Source organism: Heliangelus exortis, chromosome Z (genome assembly GCF_036169615.1).
Source record: "Heliangelus exortis chromosome Z, bHelExo1.hap1, whole genome shotgun sequence".
In the NCBI taxonomy this organism is placed as follows: Eukaryota; Metazoa; Chordata; class Aves; order Apodiformes; family Trochilidae; genus Heliangelus; species Heliangelus exortis.
Window position 1 is genome coordinate 17,662,828 of NC_092454.1, and position 25,449 is coordinate 17,688,276.

Here is a 25,449-nt window from a genome sequence, read left to right on the forward strand (position 1 = left end):
TGATATTACATGAAAGTTGTCTGTGATTGTGTTTTTAAATTGTCTTGATGTTCTACAAGTTCAACTAGTTTTTTGGCTCTTGTGTATTAAATGTACAGCACTGCAGCAGTGGAGTCTTGTTGCTTTTGAAACTTAAACAGGACCAAAATAGAAGAGATCGGTACAAAAAAAAATATGTGAATAGCCTTGTTTTTATATATAAATAGTAATTTTGGCTTCTTAGTGAGCTGCACTGTGGGTTGTGATTAACAATTCAAGCTAGATTTTTAACCTCATTTTTCTGAAACTGGCTGTACAGTAATATTTTTTACAGTATTTTCCCTGATGATGATCACTGAGCTTTAGGTTATCAAAATTCAGTCTGAAGAAACATCTGCTCTCACGCCTCATCTCACTGTAGTTCAGTAACACCACTGTAGAACAACTTATCTTACATGGGTTGATGTTGGATTTCTGCAATGAGGCACATGCAGATAAAAACATCTCATTGCATTAAAAACTTATTCAGTTCTTTTCTAAATATGAAAAATTTACAGGTACTCTAGAACAGAAGGAAGAGAAAGCAAATTGTTTTATTTACTATTAAAGGTAATATTATTTTACTTAATGTGATTTGAATTGTGATTTACAAGTGAGTGAAGGATAGGTTTTGGATGCAGAGGTCTAGTTACTAACATCTCTGAATTTTGCTGTGCATGTATGTGCAGGGAAGTATGTTTTAAATCTGACTATGTCTGATAAATTTTTCCAAAATTCCAGTTTTCATTCATGTCTTTTACCCTCAGTTAAGTCATAATTGAACCCTGATTTCTTAAAAGAACTGTAATTTATATGTATTGCTACGTATTACCGGACTATTTATTTATTTATTTATTTATTTTTAAAGCTCTCTTTCACCTTATTGGCTCTTCTAATGTTGATGTGAAAAATGCAATGACCTTCAGTGGGCCTCTGGAAGACATGTTCGGGTACACCGTTCAACAGTATGAAAATGAGGAAGGGAAATGGTAAGTTGTGTTCTTAAATGGAAACTCCAAATTATCAAGTATTCAGTGACTCCAGTGTTATACTATTATATGTAAGTATGCCCTACATGTAAGGGTTAGATTCAGTCAGTCATATTTCTTAACTAATGCGGAGTTCAAAAGAAAACTGGAAAGACTGGGAGATCAAAAGATCCAAATTTATATCTACAGTTATTTCCTCAAATAAATAAATACCTTCACAAAGTGAGTAAATCCCTTCATTGATGGAATAGAGGAAGTTCTATGTTATACCTGAGCCCCCTTTTTTCCATTACCAAATAAAATAACTATTTATATTTCCCTTGTGTTAATGTATTGCTCCTGTTTTACCAACAAAAGCTGTATTAAGTATTTTTTCTAGTTTTCTGTCAGAGGTTGTCTGAAATGAGGTTTTCAACTGGTGGGAAGATTTCACTGTTCAAATATTTATAAATACAATAGTCTGCCTCCCCTTTTGGAGGGCTAATTGCCTTGCAATTGTAATATATTCACATTTGCAACATGGAGCCATCTTTTTAACCTGCCTTTCATTCTTGTTCTCTTGAATTAGAAGTTGCATTTTGGTGTGCTTTCTGGCATCATCACTTCTCGATCTTTTGATAAACACTTGCTTATGCTTTTCCCTTGAAAGAGCAAATGTCACAGGCTAGCCACTGGGCTGGAGGTCTGAAATAATGACAGAATGGTAAAAGGCTTGGGAATCCTGAGATCTCCATTTTTCTTTGCAGACTGCTCTGGTTTTCCCAGAACTTTGCCAGTGCTTTGCAATTCCCAGCAAACCCAGGGACTTTCACAGGCAGCCTACAGCAATGGGCATGTGGCTGTGTGGGCCAGGTCAGACTGTTCTGCACTGCCTGAGCAGTCTCCCCACAAGCTCTGAGTCTGTCCACCATTGCTACAGTGTTAACCATTGCAACAGGGAATGGTCAGGGAAATGAAATACCAGAGCCTGCTTTTGAAAATGTCAGCTCTTGATTGCCCAAGTTGTAGGATGCTTAAATATACAACTGCATGAAGGTCACAGGAAGATAATAGTGACTTACCTTGAGCTAATTAAGACCTTGAGGAAATGGCAGCCAGTCTAGGAGCTGAGATTTTGCAAAGTAAGCTACCTTGTTGTAAACTGTCCTGAAACCTATCAAGACCAAAAAGTAGTAGTAAAAGGTGGAAATGGAATTGTTCCACTAGGTGAAGACAGAAATCTAAACTAGAGTGCTAGATCTGAATGTCTCTGAAATTAAACTCCAGAACTTCTGTTAAACTACTAAGCTTTCAAATTCCTTTCAGCATAGCAACAGCCAGAGAAGGAAATCTTTAGGTCAACACTTAAATATAAAAAGCAGCTTTGTGATGCTTTGTTAACTGCTGTAATGCTACCTTGATACTACAGATACAGCTGTTCAGCAGAAGATGTTCTGTAAACCTGACTGTGGTTGTTTCTCAATAAAATGGGAGTCCCCACCCAAAAATCCCCTGTGCAAAAAAGACAAAATAGCCTTTTCTGGCTACTTCTCTCTATTCAAGGGGCTGGCTGTTCATTTCAAAAAAACATCAGGGGGACTTGATCCTGCTGAGCACTGATCACCTCCCATGGGATGTCAAGCACACAGCTTTTCTGCAGTTAAATGGATGTCAAGGATCCCTGATAGGCTGTGGTGCCTGTTCCTAAGTCTTGGTTTAAAAATATGTACATTACAACATACAGCTTGAAAGACCAGTCAGATCCAGTATATACTTGGAGCATTTTATTTTTATTTTAGAATGAATTAATTTATTGTTAATGAAAAAAAATCTTAATGAATCACAATGTGTTGTTCCAGTATGGTGTTTTTGGAAGCTGGATTGTGTGCTGGGTTTAAATTCTTCATTCTGTCTTTTTCAAATCTATAGGCTGCATTCTATTCAAACATCTGCCCGGACTCATTACTTTATGATTAAAGATTGAAATGTTTCTCCTGTTAATTCTTCACCATTATCTAAATGTCCAGGAGCAAATCTTTCTCAGCTATTACTTTTAATGGCAGAATTTTGGTTTCCAGTTTGTGCTGTTAATCCAAGTACTTCTTTACTGTTTATTGGAGCCAGTTATTTGCTGGGTAATGCTAGGCTGTATAGCGTAGCTACTGAAGATCTGAGAAAACCATGTGCATCTCTAAAAAGCATTTCTTGGAAAGCTGGATTTAAGAATGAATTTATGCACTTATGGTGCTTACAAAGTATTATATAAGAATAAAGATTTTTAATGACAACCAAATCTTAAAAAAAGAAAAAATATATGCACAGGATAAAAATCCTCAGTATTTTAAAAATCTGAAATTTTTGAATTTGTTAATAATGAGAGGAAAAACTATGTACTTTACATTGCTGTCTCACATCACTTGAGACTAAACTTGTCTCTTGGGTGCTTTTGAACTTCTTCTTTCACATTTGATCTCTGAAATATATTTTTTCTGAAATACATTAAAGATCAAGGAGACAGTAATAAAACACATATCTCCTTTTGCATTAATTTTAATGCTTGTTATCCACTCACCAGGATTGCCTTTGATTTCCACTGGAATTTTAAAAAATATTACTTTATTGTGTAATGCAGTATACAGGCACATTTCCTTTCGCCGTCATTATTGAGGAGGAGGCAGAATGGCCTCTTTTGCTTCTATCTAAACTAGCATGACAAGTGCTTTATTTGTTCTCCATCCTGCACTCTTTTTATCAGATCTTGCTGCTGCTTTCCCCTCTCTATTTGCTGAGTTTTGTGCCTTTTAAGAAAGAAGACATTTCAGGTAACTTATTTCATTTGCAGGATACTTATTGGTTCACCATTAGTTGGCCAACCTGAGAAAAGAACAGGAGATGTATACAAATGCCCTGTAGGAAGGGACACCCAGTCTCCCTGCATAAAACTGAACTTACCAGGTATGAAAGAAAAAAAAAGCTTTGTCATGTGGAGGAATAATCGGGATCAGATCTTATGAGATTTTAACATGTACTAGAATTGTTTCTATATAGAAAATTTACCAGTGACTCCAGAACTAAGTGAGAAGGAAGCTGTGTCTGTATCAAAAATAGTTTTGTTTTAGAGCTTCCAGTCCTGGCCATGGAGCCAGAAAGGCCATGGAGCATAGATTCATATATTTCCTTTTGCGAAGCTCTCTGAAGGCAAGAACTTTCTTAATGCTATCAGTAAGCATTTGACAAGAATGTAATTAGCCAGAATCAGACTGATGAACCTTAACATGGCAGAGGTAAATATTGAACATTTTCTTGCTCATTGCAAGAGATACACAATGTGGACAGGAAGACTGTTAATGTGAATTTCTCTAAATGCACTTGTGATTTTTTTAATCTCCTCTTTTCCCTTGAAAACCTTCATGTCAATAATATAATGTATAACAGTAGCAAACACAAAAGTTGCTAAATCATTAAAAAAAAGAAAGTTTGTTTTCTAATTAATAAAACTGTGTGAACAGTAATCACTTGCTTTCGTTGTGCTGCTATTTTCTGCTTTTTTTTTTTTCTTTTTGCGGTTCCAGAAAACTATTTGAGAAAGCAACCCAGACAAGTTTTCTGGGATAAAAGCCAAGCTCGAAGTTTTTCTTGATTGCTGCAACTGAAGAAGGAGGAGGAAGGGTGCTAAAATATTTGATGAAACCAGTGTCAGTCTGGGTTTTATTTTAGAAGCTGGAAGCTTCATGCTAGTGGATATATACTTTAACATTTTGTTTTCGTGTTCCCAAATACTTAACATTTTAATCTATTTATAGCTTCTACTTCAGTTCCCAATGTTGTGGAAGTAAAAGAAAACATGACTCTTGGAACAACTTTGGTAACTAACCCAAAAGGAGGCTTCCTGGTAAGAAAGGACTTTTTGCCAATTTTTTAAAAAGTCTGTTTTCTTAGGTACCATAACAAGATTTCACCCTTTCTAATCTCTTAAAGGCATGTGGACCACTGTATGCTTATAAATGCGGCCGTTTGCATTACACAACTGGAGTCTGTTCTAACGTGAGCTCCACTTTTGAAACCGTTGAGGCAATTGCTCCATCTGTTCAAGGTATGCGTGCCACAGGAATTCTCTTGTGTATTCGAAAATACAAAGTGCCAGACAAGACAAATGTATACACATAGGCATACCAAAAAATATGAACTGCTTAACTTAGCTACCAGCATTACCAAGTTAAGTAAATGTTTTCATTGTCAGTATATAACCTAAATTCTTGCTACTTTCAGAATTTATCTTAGTATAAACAGTTGTTAGAGCACTATGTAATATCCAAACACAGTTGCTAAAAATAGTTGCATATGTTTTTTAATTATGGCCAAAACCCTCTTTTTAAATAGTGATGACATATTAAGACCTAATGCAAACCCTATTTGGTAATATAAATAAAAATCATAAAGATGTGGTCAAGTTGAAAAATTAAGAGGAAAAGACCGACATTGGAGAAGGTTGAAGTCACTACTAAGTAGTCCATTTACATGATCTTGTCCCATTCTTAAGTTTATGCATACAAGGAAGTGCCTTCCTGATACAGGGAACATAAGCTTCATAAAATATGATGCAAAAGTTGATGAATGACATTCAGTGCCAAACATGTCAGTTCAGTCCCACTGCAGAGGAATATGAATTTCTCACTACTCACAAATGTAACTGGAACTGTGAGATATATTTCATCCTTGTTATTATCAATTCTTACATGGTAATTTGTGTTGCAGAGTGTAAAAACCAGCTGGACATTATTATAGTCCTCGATGGGTCCAACAGCATTTATCCATGGGAGAGTGTCACAGACTTCCTAAACAGCCTCCTGAAAAACATGGATATAGGTCCTCAGCAAACACAGGTAACATGCTAGATGTTTTGTGATTGCTTAATTTGCAAGCAAAAAAAGAATTTACAGGAAATGGGATGAGAATGACATCTATGGAGTTCTTCAATTACAAGAACTTATGTCAATGGAGTACTAAAACAAAATAACAGAAACCACAGCTAAGTCAGTGTCTGCTGCCAAGTAGCAATGTTGGGGAGGCTGTCCCTGCATGTAGCACTCAGGCTGTCTCCAGGGACCAACTTTCTAACCAAGATACAAAAGATAAGTGGATTAAGTGAGGCCATTTGAACATAGTCTTTTCCCACTTCGGTCCTCTCTACAACCTCTCTTCTTGTCTTTATTTGTACTTCATAGAACAAAGGTAATTTCTGCTCCCCTGAGGTCCACATGCATGGTTCAGACAGCCTTTGATTATAATTTTTTTTAAGGATTTTGTACTGTTGAGCACTGAACAGATAGCTTTTGGACATTTGAAATCATAATTAACAAGCGGCTGTTAAACTGCATATTACTAATGGCAGAAGCTACTTTTATATAGTGTGTTGAAAGGGACAAATTCCCATCTGCTGTAAATCAGCACAGTTCCACCAAAATTAACAGAACTACAAGCAGTTGCCCCAGCTGAGGATCTGACAAATGTTTTACAGTCTGCTAAATGGAGTATGTAGTCATTCCGGCAGAACTCAAGGAAGGGGAAACATGGACAGAAGGATACATTTTAATACAGAAGGCTGTATTAACAACAACAGAAGAAACCAGGTCTTCCTTGCACTTCTCCTAGTTCCCATTCCAGAAGGATTTTCTGTGATTCTGTATGATATTTGACATATTGCAGGCCCATACTCAGCATTTTGCTACTTCAGGTTTAGTATTTAGCTCCAGCTTTCATAAAAGAGACTGTGAGAAGGTGTAAAGGACACTTCTATGTGCAGAGAATATCCTTGTCATTTTCCAAGTTAATTGGGGTTTGTGAGCTACCACCCAACTTCCCTGTTGGCTGTACTGAACACTGGCTGATAAAATTATTACTTAAAACCCGTCAACTCCACAATGGTGTTCTGTTATTCTGAACACACTGTTCTTCCAGATATTGTGAGGAAAAAGGAAAAACACTTTGTGAAATTTAACAGAAATAAAAAAAATATAAAAAATTCTTACTGCTCCCTTAAACTGGTGATTACTCAAACATGTGCCATTTTGGGAAAATACTTAAATCTGAACTTCCCAGTACAGGGCAATGTCTGCATAGAAGTCACCACCGCCTTTGTGGGAATAGTACACAGGGCAATCAACTCTGCTGCACCCTCACCTCTCTTCTTCAGACTGCAATTCTTAAATTTGTATATTGCCACACCTCTGTTATGTTCAGTTTTGGAATCCTGCCTCGTCTGTGTGGCTCAGATTGCACACAAAAGGTCCCTTGCTAGCCTGCACTCCAGCAGCCTGCCATCTCCACCTACAAAATCCATTCTACCCGTGATTTGGCACAGTTACCCTTTTCTCTTGCTTACATAGTTAAGAATGTCTGTTTTGGCATTTGGTCGCTAAGGAGCAGGAACATTTGAGAGGGAGATAAGGATGGGATAAGGGGGTAAGAGGCTGAAAAACTGGAAATGGAAGGCAAAACTAGGTGGAACTTTCTTGCTTTCTCTTCCTTCTCTCCCTGCCCCCGGAACATGTCCCATCACTTTTCTGTCCTCTGAGCCCACTGCTTGGGAACCCTGGCACAACCAAAAGTAAAATGTCACCTCCACCTACATGGTGTCTTTTCTCAGATACTCTGTTTAGATAAATGTATATTGAATGGGGAAGAGGAGTTACTACAGGACAGCTCATTTCTTCCCTGTATGCTGAGAGTATAGAGTAGAAAAAAGTGGACAATAGTTTACTTTCTCTCTGTTCAAGTTAATTTTCTCGTGTTGGTCTTAGGATTTTTGTGAACATAGAAACTGGTGGACTTTAACTGACATCGAATTATTTTCCTCTTGCATGGGAAAGGAATGAGGTGATTACAGAATAACTCCTTAGCAGCTTGGGCGTGACTTGTTCAAAATCGTGTTTTGATTAGAGGCTTGTGAGATATTTTTTTTCCACTTACCCCATCCTGACCTATGGTCATTAGATTTGTGGCAAGTTAAAAGAGAAATTCCTCATTGTCCCATGTTTGGCAAATTTGAAAGTGAAAGACAGATGATTCAGATGCAAAAAGCCAAAGTTTATGGTATAATATTTTCAGAAGTATTTCCTTCCTGTACCCTTTCCATTCTTTAGAAAATCTGCAGCACCATACTAATGTCCTAAGTTAGGGATAAAAGTAGTAAAGGAAAAGTGACAATACAAAAGTGCAGAAGGCAGGAGGAATTAAATGAGAAAAAATTGTGCAAGTAGGAACAAAAATATGTGTCTCAGTCTTATTCTACATTTTAATGTTATTGCAAAGCAAGGCAGGGTTTTTTTTTTACCAATTGTAGAGATAATTGTTTTAATGTGAAAGTATATTTTTTAATCCTTTACCTTTGAGCAACTTTCTGTGGTTGAAGAATGTCAAGAGAGAAAGCACAGTACTTTGATACATTAAATTCCAGCATTAAAGCTCTGTTGGAATGGCTGTCAGAACTTTTCAGACAGATTTTACTTGTCCACTAATACATAAATTAGGTAGTTATAGGTGTTTGGCCTGTACCTTATTATATCTCCAAACTACCTAATTATATCTCAGAACTAATAAGTCATTCCATGTCATATCCTATGAGCAGTTTTATCTCCAGAAGAACAGAAGCAAATTAAAGAGGTATCAAAAAAATTCAACATGAAGAAAGATCTTTCCTTTTTAAATTTCTGTCTGCACCCCTGGGATCAAAAGAAATGTAGCAGAATTTATTACATTTTGCCTTGATTATGGTATCTTTAGCAAGGCCTCCATATGAAACTTAAATGATTTATCCATTAGTACTTACCAAGGGATTTCTTTTACTTTAAATGTAACCTAAGTGCAACCACAGATATTTTCATTTTTCTCCCATCCCAGTGCTGAAAATCCTATAAAATCATCCCTGTGTACTAAATGTTTTCCCTTTCATTTTTTCTTGTGTTTTTCTAACAAATAGATTATTTTAGTTACTTATTGGGAAGCCTAGAATGTACTATCCAGTTAAGGGTTTATATTCACGTACAGAAGAGCAATAAATAATTGCCTTAGAAATATTTCGTCCCAGAGCAGAACAGTTCTTCCCTTGCTTGTTCTTCCCTACAACACTTTTTTCACAGGAACTGGGGACAATTAAGGAATTACTCCCTTGTGTATTACAGAAGCCATGGAATGCTAGGGAAGGGAACATAAACTTAAAAACTACAAAGATGTTCAATAGATTATGGTCAGTTATGCTGGGAAAAATACTAGGTTTTCTGAAGAAGACTAGAACTATGTCTTTGTGTGCATTGTGTGCATTGCATGTTCCAGTCCCAAAATTAAACCAAAGCATATGCTTTGGACCAAAGCATAAAACATCTGTAAACATATGTCTTCGGAACTTGATAAAGTTTTGCTGATTGAACAGGTTTATTTGCATCACATAGATGCAATTTATGGTTTCCATTAGATTAAAAGACTGCACAAGCTCAGACCTTCATTGCTATCTAATATAATTCCAGTTTTACAAGGTGGACTTGATTCTGTGATCCTGTAGGAGGCTGGATCACTCAGCCTAGTATTGTTCTGTAAGTTCTGAGAAGTTTTTCATTAACCTTTTTTGAGGAATGGCTCATCTTTGATGCCGTGAAATATGTGGAACATGATGATCAGGGTTTTCAAATCTAGTGCTAAGGAAGGGTCCCACAGAACAATTGTATCCCATAAGATAACCACATGCCCCTCTTCCTTCCTGACTTACAAGCTATGCAACACAGTGCAGTTTTCCAGACTCAGATGTTCTTCCCATTTGCTTCCTGAGAAGGAAATGCTCAGAATGTTTACTTGCTGTGTTCATGGACAATGTTTCCTTTCAAATAGGAAATGATACAACGCAGTGTTAGCCTGCGGCCTTTTTCAGAAAAATGACAACATGAACACAGGTCTTTAGAATCAGGAAAGTCTGGCAGATACTTTTCACCCTGGCAGCAGTCAATAGTTAATTTAATCCTTGTCACCATTAAAATACTGAAAGCTGCCAACAGGGAGTCCATGTATCCATAGGAGCAGTCTCCCTGTTGTACAGTTGTCTCTGGCTACATTTGTGCATGGTCCTGGAATACATGAGGCACTCCTCCTGCTCCAGAAGATGAAACAAAACAAAGACCTGTTGTTTACCAGCAGTTAATGACCAGATTTTTAAAAGGACTAGCAGCATCCTGCTCAGATTATGATGCATGTAACAAAATAGTCGCCTTGGAGAGAATGGGTTAAAAATTTAATCTTCAGCTTTGGGTATAGCCAGTGCCACATAACTCTCCTAGCAGTGATACAGTGTGTGCCCCAGCCTGTTGTGTAAACACTGTGCAGGATTAATAGACTGCTGCCCAAGAGAACATGCAGCCTCTGAGTGCTTGGCTGCAGGTAGAGTACAGAATGCCTCCAAGTGAGAATTAAAATATCTTAAAAGGAAGCAACTTGTCGTAACTTTGAACTTAGCTCAGCTCACCTAGATTGGATGGTATTTTTGGAAGGATACAGAAATTGAGTGGAATAGCTTCTCTACTACATCCCGTTGTAATTATGGTCCTATAATAGTAGGTATCTAATAACTCTTCATAATGATGAGGTTATTGGTGTTATTTAATATCAAATATTTATCCAATTCTAGCCTCTCTCCTACAAACACACACTGTGCAGAATCTGAGAGGCTATGTAAGTACTTCAAAAGCCACCCATAAAGCAATTATAAAGCACATACTAAACCACTTCTAATATACTATAATGACGTTAACATCCCAGAAGTTGTATTGATCTTTAATACCTAATGCTATAGTGCTTTAAATAATAGATGAGTGAGGCATAAATATGCCATGTAATACTGCATTATTCTGAATAACACCTATAAATTGCCACATGTAACATAAAATTGAAATATGCTAATGGAATATTGTGTGGAATCTTCCCAATAAAAGCTGTCAGGAACCTGCCAAAACATTAAAACTGTCAGAGATGAACAAGAGGAATTAATTAATATTTAAGATTATTGCTCATCTTTTTATTTCACACTTGTTTTTGGAGCAGATTCCTTCAAGCATTTGTGGTTGGGTTCCAGGTTTCAGTCCCATGCATTGATCTTTCACACAAAGATTTGTCTTGATGAGGTCATCTAGCATGTTTCCATCATCCTCCCCCATTCCAGGAGCAATCCTTTTATTCACATTGTTCCCTCTGACACTTGTGAAGTGTCTTACTTAAGCTTACCTGCTCGTGGGAGAAAGGCCATGTTCTAAACTGCCCTGCTCTCTTCATAAAGATAGGTGTGCTTGGGGCCTCCTTTCACCCTGAGGGCCTAAATTTGTCCTTATGATGCTGTCTCTAGGCTAGTTTTAAGGAAAATAAACTATCAAATGTATGATGAGATCATATGAATGAAGAGAGCTGTGAGTAAATCATGACCTTGCCTGATGCAAGGAAAACTGGTTTTCAGAATTTGTGAGTGATAGTTAGGGAATTGTTCTGCTTTGGTCCAGAGAAGAGCAGAGCTGTGCAGGTTACCACAGATGAGGAATTTTTAACAGAAACAATTCAGAAACCTCAAAATTTTCTATGAGATCATTGTCTTCTATCCAGTGTTGTTCAGTTGCTTATAGGTGTTTCACACTGAGGGAAACACACAGAGCTCATTTTCCTGGCTGTTTCTATAGGTGGGCATTTACCCCAGTGTGGGAGACATAGACGCTTTCTTTAAGGGTAGTTGACTTTTAACACAAACTACATGTTTCAGGTTGGAATTGTTCAGTATGGGCAGACTGTAGTCCATGAATTTTTCTTGAACACATACTCAACAACAGAAGATGTGATGGCTGCAGCCACAAGAATACGTCAGCGCGGTGGCACGCAAACCATGACAGCCCTGGGAATAGATACGGCAAGGTAACTTCACAAAATATTGTCCTGTGTATGTTAGAAAGAAACATAACCAGATATGGTGACAGTTCAGATTTTATAAACTGAAAATATGATGTGGTTGACAGCTGAAAAAAATATTTAGGAGGAGGATAGATGAACACTCTGTCCAGTGTCTAGAGCAGTTGCGTAGTAAAAGGCAATTTGTGCAGTAGTCAACCCTGAAAAGGCATCTGTCTCTTGAATGGAAGAAATAGATACACAGAAGAGACACAGAACAAGGTTCTAGTCCTAAGCAAAGGGCTCATAATCTCAGGTGTCCACACAGAGCACGTAGGAACCGTATGTGTAGAGGGAAATCAAGATTATCGGAGTCAGCAAGAAAAAATAGAACTTTGCAATGTTAATTTTTCTTCATTATGACGGTAAGATTATCATGATGCTTACTATATAGCCTAGAAAGTTTATATCTGAATTATTTGAAGCTTCTGGATCATTGAGAGACTAAAGTTCTGGTATAGCAATAATTTACTTAGAAACACTTCTTTGATGAGAAAATGAAATCTAACTTTGAAGAACAGTCAGTAAATGCAGAATCTCTCAGAAACTTTCAAACAGTACTGCGTTGTCCTGATATCTTTCCTATTTTCTATTTTTTTCCAGCATAACACTATTCCATGAAAGATTGCATTTGACCTTTCCAAACAACCATTTAGTAAAATATACAGCATCGTTTTGATGAACTATTCAATTATCTGACCACAATTTTGTTGATATTATGCCTTAAATCCAATTGCATTTTTACATATTTGCCAGTAATGTTTTCCTTGATGCTTGAAGGAGCCTGAACAAGTTGAGATCAGAGCCAGTAGAGGACTGCCAAATACTCAGAAACCACATGTGGTACAGAAAATCCCATCACAAGCTGTTGCAGACTTCTATAAAAAGAAATTATGAGCAAAGATTTCCTCTGTTCTTTTAGTCTTCCTATCCATCCACTTTGGACCAGCATCAGAGGTAGATCTGAGCTTTCACTTGTGTAGCTGGTCTTAGAGTTGTCTCATATTATTCTATAAAGAGGAAGACTTGCTTCCTTCTTTCTGCTCCAGAGCCCTAATCCAGCCCTGCCTTTAATTCCCTTCAAAGTCTGGATGAGCACCTACCCAAAACCCATTTGCTCATCAGTGGCTGTAGAATTCAGCCAGTCACCCCAGCGGCCTCTGCTCACTCCTGCCGCATCCACTGTACCCAGCTGTAAATATGCAGAAGTGTGGTGGTAGCAAACACTTCAACCAATAGATCAAAAATACTTTGACCAGTGCAATGTCCAGTACAATGGAAATATGTGGAGCTTTTGTATGTAGGTCTCAGTCTTGGGAGTCAAACAGTCAAAAGCTGTTTTAAGGTGCCAGAAGTTTATCTAGAGAGGGGAAAAATTCCTCACAATCCAGCATTGTATTTTCTGCTGTTGCTCTCAAATGAATGAATAATGAATGAATGCTTTGGCTCTGAACTGTCATGTAAGTTCCAATTGTTTGTATTTGTTCGTGATTATTATTAAATCTCTTTTTCCTCCTGTTTACTTAATATAAAGTCTTTTAGTTTAGGGCTGACTATGCAAATATGATGCATGTGCTAAAAGCTGACATTGTCTTTCTGCAAACACTTTATGCCCCTTTTAGGAAAGAGGCTTTTACTGAGGATAATGGTGCTCGGAGAGGAGTACAAAAAGTGATGGTTATTGTGACTGATGGGGAATCACATGACAACTACAGATTAAAAGAAGTGATTGATGATTGTGAAGATGAAAACATTCAGAGATTTGCTATTGCTGTAAGTGAAATTTAATGGGAAAATTCGGAATCTTAAAAGCATGTTTCATCTTCAAAATGTTATTTCTGTTTTAAAAGTTCATTTCACAGAATCTTTATGGGAATATCGTCATTTCAGAGAGGGAAAAAAGCCTGAAAAAAAGCCCACTAAAAATTTGTTGTCTGATGGTATAGCACATAACAAAAAGCAATCTATTTGTCATCCTGATGATAGCAGGTGTGTGTGTGAGTGAAGAAAAAGGAGCAAGATTTTGAGGGGCATGGTAAAATCAAATCCCTTCTTTTAAGAGCACAGTAAATCAGTTCATATCTTCTTAGCAATTTCTATGGACACATTACCTACAAAAATTTTATAAATAAATAAATTTATAAAAATAAGTAGTTGTAAAAAAAACCCCAAAACTGAAAATTCATTTGTGGCAAACTTAGTAGCTGAATGAGAGGATACACATGTTGGAAGCTAATTCACGTAAAGAAATATCAAAATATTAATAGTGGAATTGTTGTGAACTCAACACTGGTTTTGTGGAGAAGAAAATCACCTGCTTTCTCTCGTTAATTTTCAAGGTATATTGAATGGTTGCTTCTCCTTTCCTACCTCTCTTTGTTTTGGTAGAGTGAGATGGTATAATACCATATAACTTCAATAACAAATTATCTTTAATTTAAAGAAAGATAAAACTGAAAGTCTGAATATAGCAGCCCACCAGTTTTCAGTGTTTTCCTTCATAAATCTAGAGATCATTAAAGAAAAAGTCACTCTTGAAGCTACAATAATTTTTAGCAATAAATTAATAAGCAGAATTAAATTTTAATTTCTCCCATGTCCAGGAATGAAGGATGAAACATGAAAGGTTTTTCTTTATATTTCCTTTTCAAAGCAAGTTCAGTATATAGAGCAAATTTTGTCAGTCTGGGAATTGGAGAAGTGAGTTATTTTGTTCTGATGCATCTGAATTTTTACAGCCCTGATGCTGAAACTGCAAACAGAATCTAACGTCTTGTACTGTGGTGACATTGTTACACTAAATGCAAATGTTGTTGCTATAGGATAAATCTCACACAAAAAGTAAGGGGAAAAAAATGACTTCTAGGAAAGCAGACATTACACCATACAGTTTCTTTGTTTACTATTGTTGATATTTAAAAAAAAAAACACTGAGTCCTCATACAGTTCTGTTCTCATTGTAAAAGAATTATTTCAAATTTCAAATATTGAGAGAGGTTTCAGCAGAAAAAAATTAAGGTTAAATAACACTTCCCAATTCTGTGACAAACTGCCTCAAAGTTATCTTTTAAAACGGATATAAAATGTAACCTTGATTTTTATTTTTTTTTTTAATTCTCTTTAGATTCTTGGCAGCTACAGCAGGGGAAATTTAAGCACTGAGAAATTTGTAGAGGAAATAAAATCAATTGCCAGTAAGCCTACTGAAAAGCATTTCTTCAATGTCTCAGATGAATTAGCTCTTATAACTATTGTTGAAGCACTTGGAGAGAGAATATTTGCCCTGGAAGGTATGACATTATTTCAGATTTTACTTATATGCTTCTATTAAACCTGAAGCACATAGTGATTGACCTGCTTTTATCTTCCTTTGCAATGTGTTAGGCTTCATAAAACGTGTTATGCAGGGTTTTTTTCAGCTGATCCTAAAAATATTTTACAATAGACATCAGACCTTTGATAACAATGTGAAATATATTCAGATGGGTTACAGTATTTGGAGACAGAAACCTAAAAGGGTAAGTATCCATAGCTGGTTTAGCTGGTAAATATGAAGCTGCCTTCCCTAAGGTAATAAATCATTAACAAACCATATCCTGAGTACCCCATGGTTATGTGTTTGTCTGCCTATACCTTTAAGTTCTCTTCTTGTTTAGTTATTAATTACATCATACTAATTTACTAACATTCTAACATTCTCATAATGTTTTCATTCTCCATCCAATGCTGTTCAAATCTCTGTTTGTTTCAAGAACAAACTGGTAACAGAAGTCTGACTTTTTTGTTGTAAATGATACTGGACAGCTCTGGAGGATTTCATATCATACAAAGAAAAGATCCACTTATTTGGTCTTATTTTTTTCAACATCCTAGCTTTTCAAGCAGCTGGAATAGTGTAGTTGATAGATGGAACAAAAGATATTGTTGACTCAAATGTCAAGAAACATTACTAATGTGAGAGGGTGTTCTAAGGTTTTTTAAAATTTACCTATATTTCTGAGACATATTTAGGTATTTTTAGTGTATCATTTAGGTTGAGCAAATACTTCTGTTTTCATCTGATTATTATTAAATATTTTTTCCAGTATATATGTTCTTATCTTTTTACTTTCTGGAAGATAAGGACAGAAGAAATGGTCTTGACTGTCTTTTGATGATACGATATGAGACAAGAAAAGTAATTTCCTCTCCCTGTGAAAGTCTCAGAAATCACATAATCTGGCTGCAGAGGAGTCAGAATAGAAACCAAAAATGGGCGCTTAGCTTTTAGTTAAAACAGAGCAAGGTTGAGTTGCTCCAGTGGGTTGGTAAGGCTGAAGCTAGAAGATGCTGACTAAATCAGTTCCTGTTGATTTGTCAGGCACAGTCTCCCGTCTCTTCCCAAAGCCTTTCAGAATCCATTCTAGATTTGCATCTGTGTTGATAGATGCAGTTTTGTGGCAGGGGAGAAAAGCAGATTGATCCTATCCCTGCCACATTTCTGGTGACAAGCCAGTTTATTGGATGAGTGCAGTGTGGAAGAGATTATTGAACCCCATACAATGTAGCTGAATTGATTATGAGTCAAAATTCTGTATATAAATCTGTTTAGATTCTCAATCCAAATAACCCCTTGCTATTTTAGTAGTAAAATTGATTTTTTTTCTGGGATTCCTTTTTTGATTTTCAGTTTTGCCCTTTAAAAAATTGCAAAGGAAAATTGAGAGAGAGTTAAAAACAAAAATCAAAAAAAACCCCACACTTGACAACCGAAGGATTTTTATACATAATCTTTTTCATGTGCCTCTGTGTCTCATGGCATGGCCTTCTGGCTTTAGCAGCAATTGTTAAGTTTTATACAACTTGTAGGCAGGCACAAATGCTTTTTTCACAAAATATCCTTTGTAGAATGGCTGGCAGTTTAATACTCAAGGGAAAATTAAACTGGGGGCCATTATCTAAGCAGCATTGAGAGCTGTACACACCAACAGTACTGGCATTGTCCTCTGCCTCAGACTGTGACAGTCCCATCTTTCTCAGCTCCTTAAGGAGCATCCTTTAGTCCATGAAAATATTGTTTATCACCAAATGTGCAACTTAAGAGCTTTATGCTTAAAATGGACCTTTTCTGTCTTATCAAGGCAGCTATATCTTGCAACTGATGATGGCTTGGGTGTTTTTGTGTGAAACTTTTTATGTTTCATATCATGTCTCTTTTCTATGACTGGCTATAAATCCCAAAAGTTAGGAAAGACATCATGTCAAAGGGAGCAACCTCTGTGGTTTAGTTGCAGAATATATCAAAAGTTCAGTGTTATTTAATAGTCCAGATGGACATGAAGCAGCTGTGGCTTGCCATGCCTCAGTTTCATTTCCACATTTGGAGGCTCTGTTCAGCACGCAACTGGTGGCAGATCGTGAACTCTTCCTGGACAAGCATCAGAGAAGATTTTTTAGTTCCCCTCTGTTGCCAGCTCTGTACCTTACCCTCAAGGAGGCATCTATGTCCAGAATATATTTACCTTACTTGTGTGTGCCCAAGGTGACTAAATAGTCCCTGACTGTTGCTCTTAAGCAGAGAAAGAGACAGACCTTTCTCTGCCCTGATGGTGTTTCAAATGTACCTGGGAGCAAAGCAGCCAATCAGACTTCAATAACTAGCATAAGACTACATGATAAGACACTGAAACTAGTACTAAATCACTTGATATTTTTTTATATTCAAAGTCACTGAAGAGCAACAGGAAGATTTTCATCTAATTGCTGGGCAGGATTTTAGCTCCCAAGCCCTTCCCTGAGGCTTATGAATCTTGGACAGCTGATATTTTCCTATGTTGTTTCTTACAAAGGTTCATACAAACACCAAGTGGTTTTCATTTAAAGTTCTATCAGATGCCTATGAAGTTTTAGTCGCTCAAATACAAGGCAGGGGTTACATGGCTGGTCTTTTATTGTTCACTTAGCTCAAGTGGAAAATGGCTTAACAATATTAATCAAACATTCCAAACATATCTACCATCAGCCTGAGGTCAAATCTGGCCGGTTTTAGCCCAAAAATATTTCTTGGACAAGTTCTGAGACATGATTTTTAGTGGAAACTATTGTGCTTAATGGTAGCATTTATCACAGATCTTAATTTCTTATTAAGAATAGATTTATTCTTAAAATAGAGATTACAAAAATTTATTTTAAAATTGTAAAATTTTATGTTTATGTTGCATTATATTTTTGCATTATGAAGTATATAAAAAATGAAATTTATTAGAGAAAATCTATGTCAGACTATCTTCACTGAATATTCTAGTTAATTATGCTATCTGATAATACCATATGAATATTTTAACTACATTATTCAGTTACTTTTTTCAGGCTGAAGCTAATTTATTTTTGAAACTTTTTTTTTTTTTTTTTTTTTTTTTTTTCTGTCTAATAGCAACAACAGACCAGCAAGCAGCCTCATTTGAAATGGAAATGTCTCAAGCTGGCTTCAGTGCTCATTATTCCCAGGTAAGTAATTTTTTTAAAAAAATAAACGTTATTTAACAAACTAGATTTGTCTTGGTGGTAGACAAATTTGGAATGAGTATTTCAGGATCCTTTGTACCATCATGTTTGCTGTTGGAAGTTTTGGAGTTTCTAGTAATCCAGGTGATTTTTTAATCAAATTTATGTGAAGAATTATTATAAAAAGTTAAACCTTAAGAGAAAAAGTGCATTCTTCACATGAATTCTAAATTTAGTGCCAATGGCAGAGGAGTTTGACTAGATGATATTTGAAGGCCTCTTGCAACTCAAACCATTCTATGATTCTATAGAGGTACAAAACTGTTCTCTCTAAATATTAGTGTATAAATTGATTGCACTGTACAAGTGAAGTTGAGGAAAAAGATATGTAAAAAGGCTATTTCTGTCATGGATATGATCTGCATTATTATAACATAACATATTCTTTTGCTAGCACATTGGATATCTCATTTCTCAGGGAATAAATATTTATTAAACTGGGATGCAAAATCCCCCGGGGTCTGTATAGCAGCAAATGACTCCCAACAGTCTTATTTTATTCTTAAAAAATCAAAAAGTGTCCATTGTGGTGATCTGTTCAGTGTGTACAAATTAAATTAAAATTTTACATCAGATCAAAAGAACTGGGAAGAGTTAAGGTTTATAGATATAAAAACATAGGGGCCGTGGAGAAGAGGACAATAAGAGTAACTGAACTGAGCAAACACTGAGCAATCCAAGACAAACTGACAGACACATCAAAAGCTCTAACAGGGCTTTGTTTACAGCTCAACATATCATCAGTAAAAAAGAGAATAAAAGACTTTCATTATGATTTAACGTAAATCATTTATTGCAGAAGTACTCTGTTTATTTTCACTTTCTGCAGTACTTCAGACATGATGTAACATATTTTAGAAACAAGTATTATCCTGATGGGGAGAAAATTATTTCTAAGACTGTCTATTTGGTAGAGCATATTCTAGAATCTCACAAACAACTCACCTGCTGTCATCAGAAGTGGGGTTTCAGTCATTGGTGCACTGACAGACTCAAAGTCACTGGTGTCTTTCACATGAAAAAGGCTGTTTTCATGCCCTTAGGCAAGAAAGGTCAGCAAACAATTTCTTGTTGACCAAAGGCTCTTGCATGGTATGCAGGACTTAGAGATTCAGCAGGGAAAGGTTCAGGTTTCTGAGAGCTTGTCTGCTAAATGCATTTAAGTCTTGTATTCTCTTATGAGTTTTGCTAAATCCCTTTGTCTTTCTATTTGGCCTGGAATACTGGGCTGAATTTCTAGTATTTGTGTTTCATTGTTGTTGTTCATCATCATGAATGACCCTTTTTAAATTTATTTATTTTTTTTTTTAAATCCAGCATATTTTTTTTTAAAAATGCAAGACGTGATATGACTGTGAGGGCCATACTATAACAGGAAAAACAGGGCTAAATATCTAACTATACATTACTCAAAAGTGAGTGTCACAACCAATGAACACCTAAAGATGGTTCATACAGCAAACAGGCTGTTTGTTTTTTTCTGCATAAGGACTGGATCATGCTTGGAGCTGTTGGAGCATATGATTGGAATGGCACAGTGATCATGGTGAAGGACAGTGGTATTTCTATGCCAACTAATGATACTTTTCGTGACAGGCATTCAGAAAAAAATGAACCCCTTGCAGCCTATCTAGGTAAGCAAATAGCCCATCTTGTAACACTTTTTGACAAGCCTTGTCTCATTCACAAAGAGTATCCAACAGAATATTATCTTACTTTCTAGAAGTCTGAAAAAATGTATAATATTTGGACATGTGTACTGTACGATTTTCTTGTCTTTTAAAAGCAAATGCTACCTCTACAATCAAAAATCTAGTGCAAACACTTGTAGACTGACGTATTATCTAGAGTTTCCCCAATACAGATGTCTAATCTGCTTGGACAAGATTTCACGGATTCCTCTAGGATTTTTACCAATTTTTTATATGCCTTGTTAGTTAAAAAGCTTTATACAATATTCCATCTAAATTTTTCTTTATCAAGTTGTTTCTGTTCCTCAGTGAGTGAGAACAGGTTTACCACTGTCTTTTTTATAATAATGTTTTGTATAGTGGCAAGCTATTGTTTTCCTCTCAGCCTTTTTACCAAAAAGCACCAGTGGCCTTGCTCTCCCCTCTACGTTTTGCTTTCTACACTTTATGGTTCTGTTTGTTCTACTTCCTCATTGAAGCTGTATTTTCATTGATGAAGGGTCAACACTAGAAAGAATAATTTAATTTTTTTCTCTAAGCACATAATTGTGCTTTGTGCAGAATGTGCAGAATGCCACTACCTATTTTTTTATATCTCAAATTCAGTAAAGACATTTTAAATTTAGACCGTGTCCTCCAAACTACTTGCAACCCTGCCCACAGTTTTGAATCATCTGCAAATTTTTAAAGGCTTCTCTTGCACAAATTGTTAAATTGTAGTTAATGTTAAAAAGAACTCGTTTCAAAGTCCCACCAGAATCACATTTGGAAGACCCCATCATGAGACAGAGTGAAAACAGTTCTTTGAATGTACCTTTTCAACCAGCAATTCATGAGTTATTTCATCAGTACCATCATCCTCTTACTCTGCGAGAATGGAAAAGTGCACGTGACTGACTACACAGAGGTGGTCATGACTCTGACACTGTAGGCAAATGCACATCCAGCCCTTTTAATTAACTCAGCTTATTATTCTCTAGCATAAGACTCAACATGTAGTTGTGCAATAACCCTTAAAAGGGCTGTGAATCACAGCAAATACTTTTGATACATTCTGTGCATGCCGCATCTTGACTTCTGCTTCCTAGGATATACCGTGAATTCCGCACTGACGCCTGGAGGTGTGCTGTACATAGCGGGGCAGCCACGATACAATCACACTGGCCAAGTTATCATCTATAAAATGGAAGGAAAAGAGGTACAAGTGCTTCAGAGGCTAAATGGTGAACAGGTAAGTACACGTTCATTATTAACATATGAGAGGAACAGAGAATGAGAATGAGATATAGAAATAGCTACTTAAAGTGAGAACTCTATATTAGAACAGCATATTAAAGTGGAAGTTGTAAGCAACTGTAAGAGAAGGAAAGGTTAGATAGGTGCTCTGGTGTAGTAAGTAATGAAAAGTGAACCCTACAGTCATCAGAGACCCTTGGAATTTTCTCTCCATGGGTTAGCGTTGTCACCAGTGCCAAAGTGGTTGTAGCCACCTCAGTACTCGCAACTTTGTCTGCTGAGCAGAAGAGGTATGTCACTGGCAGGAAAAGGTGCAAAGAGCAGTGTACTCTGCAAAAGTGTCATCTGGGATAGGATGAAATACTGAATAACTGCTTGTCATATTGAGTAGCAGCTCTCCAACAGCAGTTACTGCAGGAAGAGAACAACATGTAATCATATAATTGGAGGTGGTAGTACTACTACTAGTATAGCACTATGAACATGAGAGCTGAGAGACGTGTGTGCTCAGGTTTTCACAGTCTGTAGTAGAAGCTTCATTTAGGAGAATTCAGGTTACCAAATTTTCACCTATAGCTGTTGTCTGCAGATCAGCTTATCAGTCCTTTTAAAATCCTTAAAGAAAAGTGGTAATTTTTAAGTTTTGAGGGAACTGGCCACTTTGAAGCTTCTTCTGTGAGATGAGATACATCTTGCACTAGAAGGGATTGGTTCTCATCTTAAGTGTAAAGGAAAAGCAGAGTGTCTAGTTTAGCTATGAAGTTAATTTAGTCAGATAAATCTCACACCTTGTACAATCTACGAACGTATCTAGCTCTCTGCATCTTAGGGCAGCTTGGAAATTTTGGAGACTGTGTGCCCTGTATTGTCTTATAGGTCTTGTCCACCAGCCTACCTTTTTATCCTGGCAAGCCTAAGACAATTGTTTTTTTCCTCTGATGTATTGTTGTCACTGAGGAGAAAACTACCTTCCTCAAGACACATTCAAATTCTGTCTTAAGAAATTCTCCTTCCCTTAGAAGGTTGAAGGCACAATTTGTACCTTTCAGACTCAGGAGAGTTTAAAGTTGAATGTATCATTCTTAAATTAATAAAAATCTGACAAAAAAAAATTGAAAACAGAAAACAAGCTTCAAAAGCAAACAAATAAAAAAGATCTGGGCTCACCGAACAGAAAAGAATTATAGAGAAGAAAGAAAACTTCTGCCAACTGGTTAAGATTTGACGTTGTAAGCAACTGTAGAACAAGTCTCTGAATAGGAAATGTTGCTTGATGGTTTTGACTCTCTCTGATTTATACCTTACATTTTCTTGCAGATTGGTTCATACTTTGGAGGTGTTATTACCACAATTGACATCAATAGGGACTCATATACAGACCTTCTTCTTGTTGGAGCTCCGATGTATATGGGAACTGAGAAAGAGGAACAAGGGAAAGTGTATGTTTATGGTCTGAACAAAGTAAGGATGATGTTTATTGACCAGAAACAAAGCATTTTCTTTAACTTTCATAGAATAACATAATCATAGAATCACAGAATTATTTGCGTTAGAAGGGACTTTAAAGATCATCTAGTTTCAAGTCCTCTGCATTGGAAGAAACATCTTCCACTATACCAGGTTGCTCCAGGCCCCATCCAACCTGGCCTTGAACACTTCCAGGGCAAGGGCATCCAGAACTTCCCTGGGCATCCTGTTCTAGTGTGTCCCTTCCTAGTGTCCGGCCTAAATCTACCTTTTTCCACTTTAAAGCCATTATCTTTGTCCTAGCCCTTCTAAAAAGTCTGTCTTCAACTTTTTGGTATGCCTTGTAGGCCCCCTGCAGGTACTGCAAAGCTGCTGTAAAGGTCTCCCCAGAGACTTCACTTCTCCAGGCTGAACAACCTCAAGTCCCTCAGTCTGTTATCACAGGAGAGGTGCTCCAGCCCTCAGATAATCTTTGTGGCCCTCCTCTGGACTTTCTCTGAGAGTTCCATGACCTTCCTCTGTTGGAGGTTCCAGAACTGGACACAGTGCCCCATGTGGGGTCTCAGGAGAGCAGAGTAGAGGGGAAGAATCATCTCCCATGACCTGCTGGCCATGCTTCTTTTAATGCAGCCCAGGATATGGTTGGCTTTCTGGGCTGCAGGTGCATATTGCTGGCTCATGTTGAACTTCTCATCAACCAGCACCCCCAAACCATTCTCCACCAAGCCTGTAACTGTGTTAGGGATTTCTCCAGCCCTGATATTGCTCTTGGCCTAATTGAACTTTACACAGTTTTCATGGGCCCACCTCTCAAGGCTTTCTTCTTGAACTCTTGCTTTCTCACCTTTTTTTTCTAATGGAGTATATCACACAGATAAGTACTGTATCCTGTAAGGTGTGATATGACATAGATGCAAAATTGTAGGATTCATTTTCTATTGCATTTTCATTTTGCTTTCATGGATCAGGAAGCATAAGGCTAATCCATCCTAAAAAACGTGTGCTTCAGTATCCTTGTGACTTCCTTAACAACCTAGAGATGAACCCTATCCAGCCAACAGGTTTTAAACATGTCATGTTTAAAACTGAGAAAATGTAGTAGCTATACACTAGCTTCCTAATTTGGTAAGTCTCTCTCTTACATGCCTATGCATACTGTTCTACTTTTTTTCTTCTTTTAGTCTAGTACAATTGTGTATCATTTTTCAGTTATCAAAAAATGTTATAGAAATTAAGATCTTCTAAATACTGTTGCAAGAAAAGGACCTGGAGATACTCGATCTGTTTGTCAAGGGACTTTTCCGGTTTCTACAGGCATGTTGCTAACAACACATTTCTGGTGGATAGGGTTGGCAATGAAACAAAAATTCCATGTCCTCCAGTAATGTGAAGGCTTGAAATTTGTTTTTTCTTTGCTTCCTTTTATGCATCTCCAGATAAAGGAGATGCAGCAACTGCTTGTTGCAGTTAATCTCTAACATGGAACTCCTGGAGCAAATCTCTTGTGATGATTGATCATAAACCATACTGTACGTGTGTTTGTGGTCTAGGATGTATGTGTGTTTGCACTGGACCAGCAGACTATACATGTTAGGTCAAGAAGTATGTGTCTACTAAGGGCAGAACTCAATCTATGTAAGAGAATTGCTATATTTTCTTCTGGAAAACTGTTTTTCATCAGAAAATTGGCTTACTTTTCAGATTAAGATAATTTCTTTAGAAGAACTGCTTATACTATCTTAAAAATTAAGTGGTTTACTCACAATAACATGCAAATACAGCTATGTTGCTATACTTTTCTATGAAACTATCTTCAAGAACTACTCAGAAGCATCTAGGCACAGGAATAGAACAAGAATGTGTTTCCCACCCACTGCTCAGAAAGAACATAAGAATTACAGTTACAGAATCACAGTTTCTACAGTGCACTTGGTCACTAGGAATAGGATGTAATTGTTTCATTGTTTCAAAATTAATATTTTTTTGGATGGGACCTCCTATGCTGCATTGCTAAACTGTTGATCAAAATCCACAAACTCTAAATCTGTTCTTTTGCAGACAAAGTTTGACTATCAGATGAGTCTTGAACCTATAAAGCAAACATGCTGTTCGGCAATAAAACAGGACACCTGCAAAGCTCTTAAGAATGAGCCTTGCGGTGCACGCTTCGGGACTGCGATTGCTGCAGTGAAGGATCTCAACCTTGATGGATATAATGACATTGTAATAGGGTCTCCCTTAGAGGATGATCATCGGGGAGCTGTTTATATTTATCATGGCCGTGGCAACACAATCAGTAAAAAATATTCACAGGTATGAATTAGAACTTTGCGGATTGGCAGCCACTAAGTGTATATAGAACAAATCCTGTTTTCCTATGTCTTCATAACAAAATAGAACAGTGACTTCATTTGACTTGACAGTCTGTTTTTTAAAATGCTCTATACTTTTAAAGTTAGTTTGATTCAACTATATTTTAATGATATTAGAAAATATTTGGCATGTTTTAATTACAAAACTTCTAAATTGTTCTGTACAGTCAGAAAAGTAGATACTTT

The 25,449-nt window shown here is 36.7% G+C and overlaps 1 protein-coding gene across 3 annotated transcripts in view; it reads left to right on the forward strand.

The window, feature by feature from the left end:
• Positions 1-25,449, forward strand: part of ITGA1 (integrin subunit alpha 1) — a 72,044-nt gene that overhangs the window by 27,223 nt on the left and 19,372 nt on the right. For 2 of the 3 annotated variants that reach the window (XM_071730978.1, XM_071730980.1), the window contains exons 2-14: positions 887-1,007; positions 3,829-3,941; positions 4,790-4,878; positions 4,965-5,079; positions 5,742-5,869; positions 11,773-11,921; positions 13,577-13,727; positions 15,079-15,244; positions 18,367-18,440; positions 19,987-20,131; positions 21,277-21,419; positions 22,742-22,885; positions 24,950-25,204. In XM_071730978.1, coding sequence (XP_071587079.1) covers positions 887-1,007; positions 3,829-3,941; positions 4,790-4,878; positions 4,965-5,079; positions 5,742-5,869; positions 11,773-11,921; positions 13,577-13,727; positions 15,079-15,244; positions 18,367-18,440; positions 19,987-20,131; positions 21,277-21,419; positions 22,742-22,885; positions 24,950-25,204 — 1,793 coding nt within the window. The remainder of the gene's footprint in view (positions 1-886; positions 1,008-3,828; positions 3,942-4,789; positions 4,879-4,964; positions 5,080-5,741; positions 5,870-11,772; positions 11,922-13,576; positions 13,728-15,078; positions 15,245-18,366; positions 18,441-19,986; positions 20,132-21,276; positions 21,420-22,741; positions 22,886-24,949; positions 25,205-25,449) is intronic. The other variant, XM_071730981.1, reaches the window with a different exon arrangement.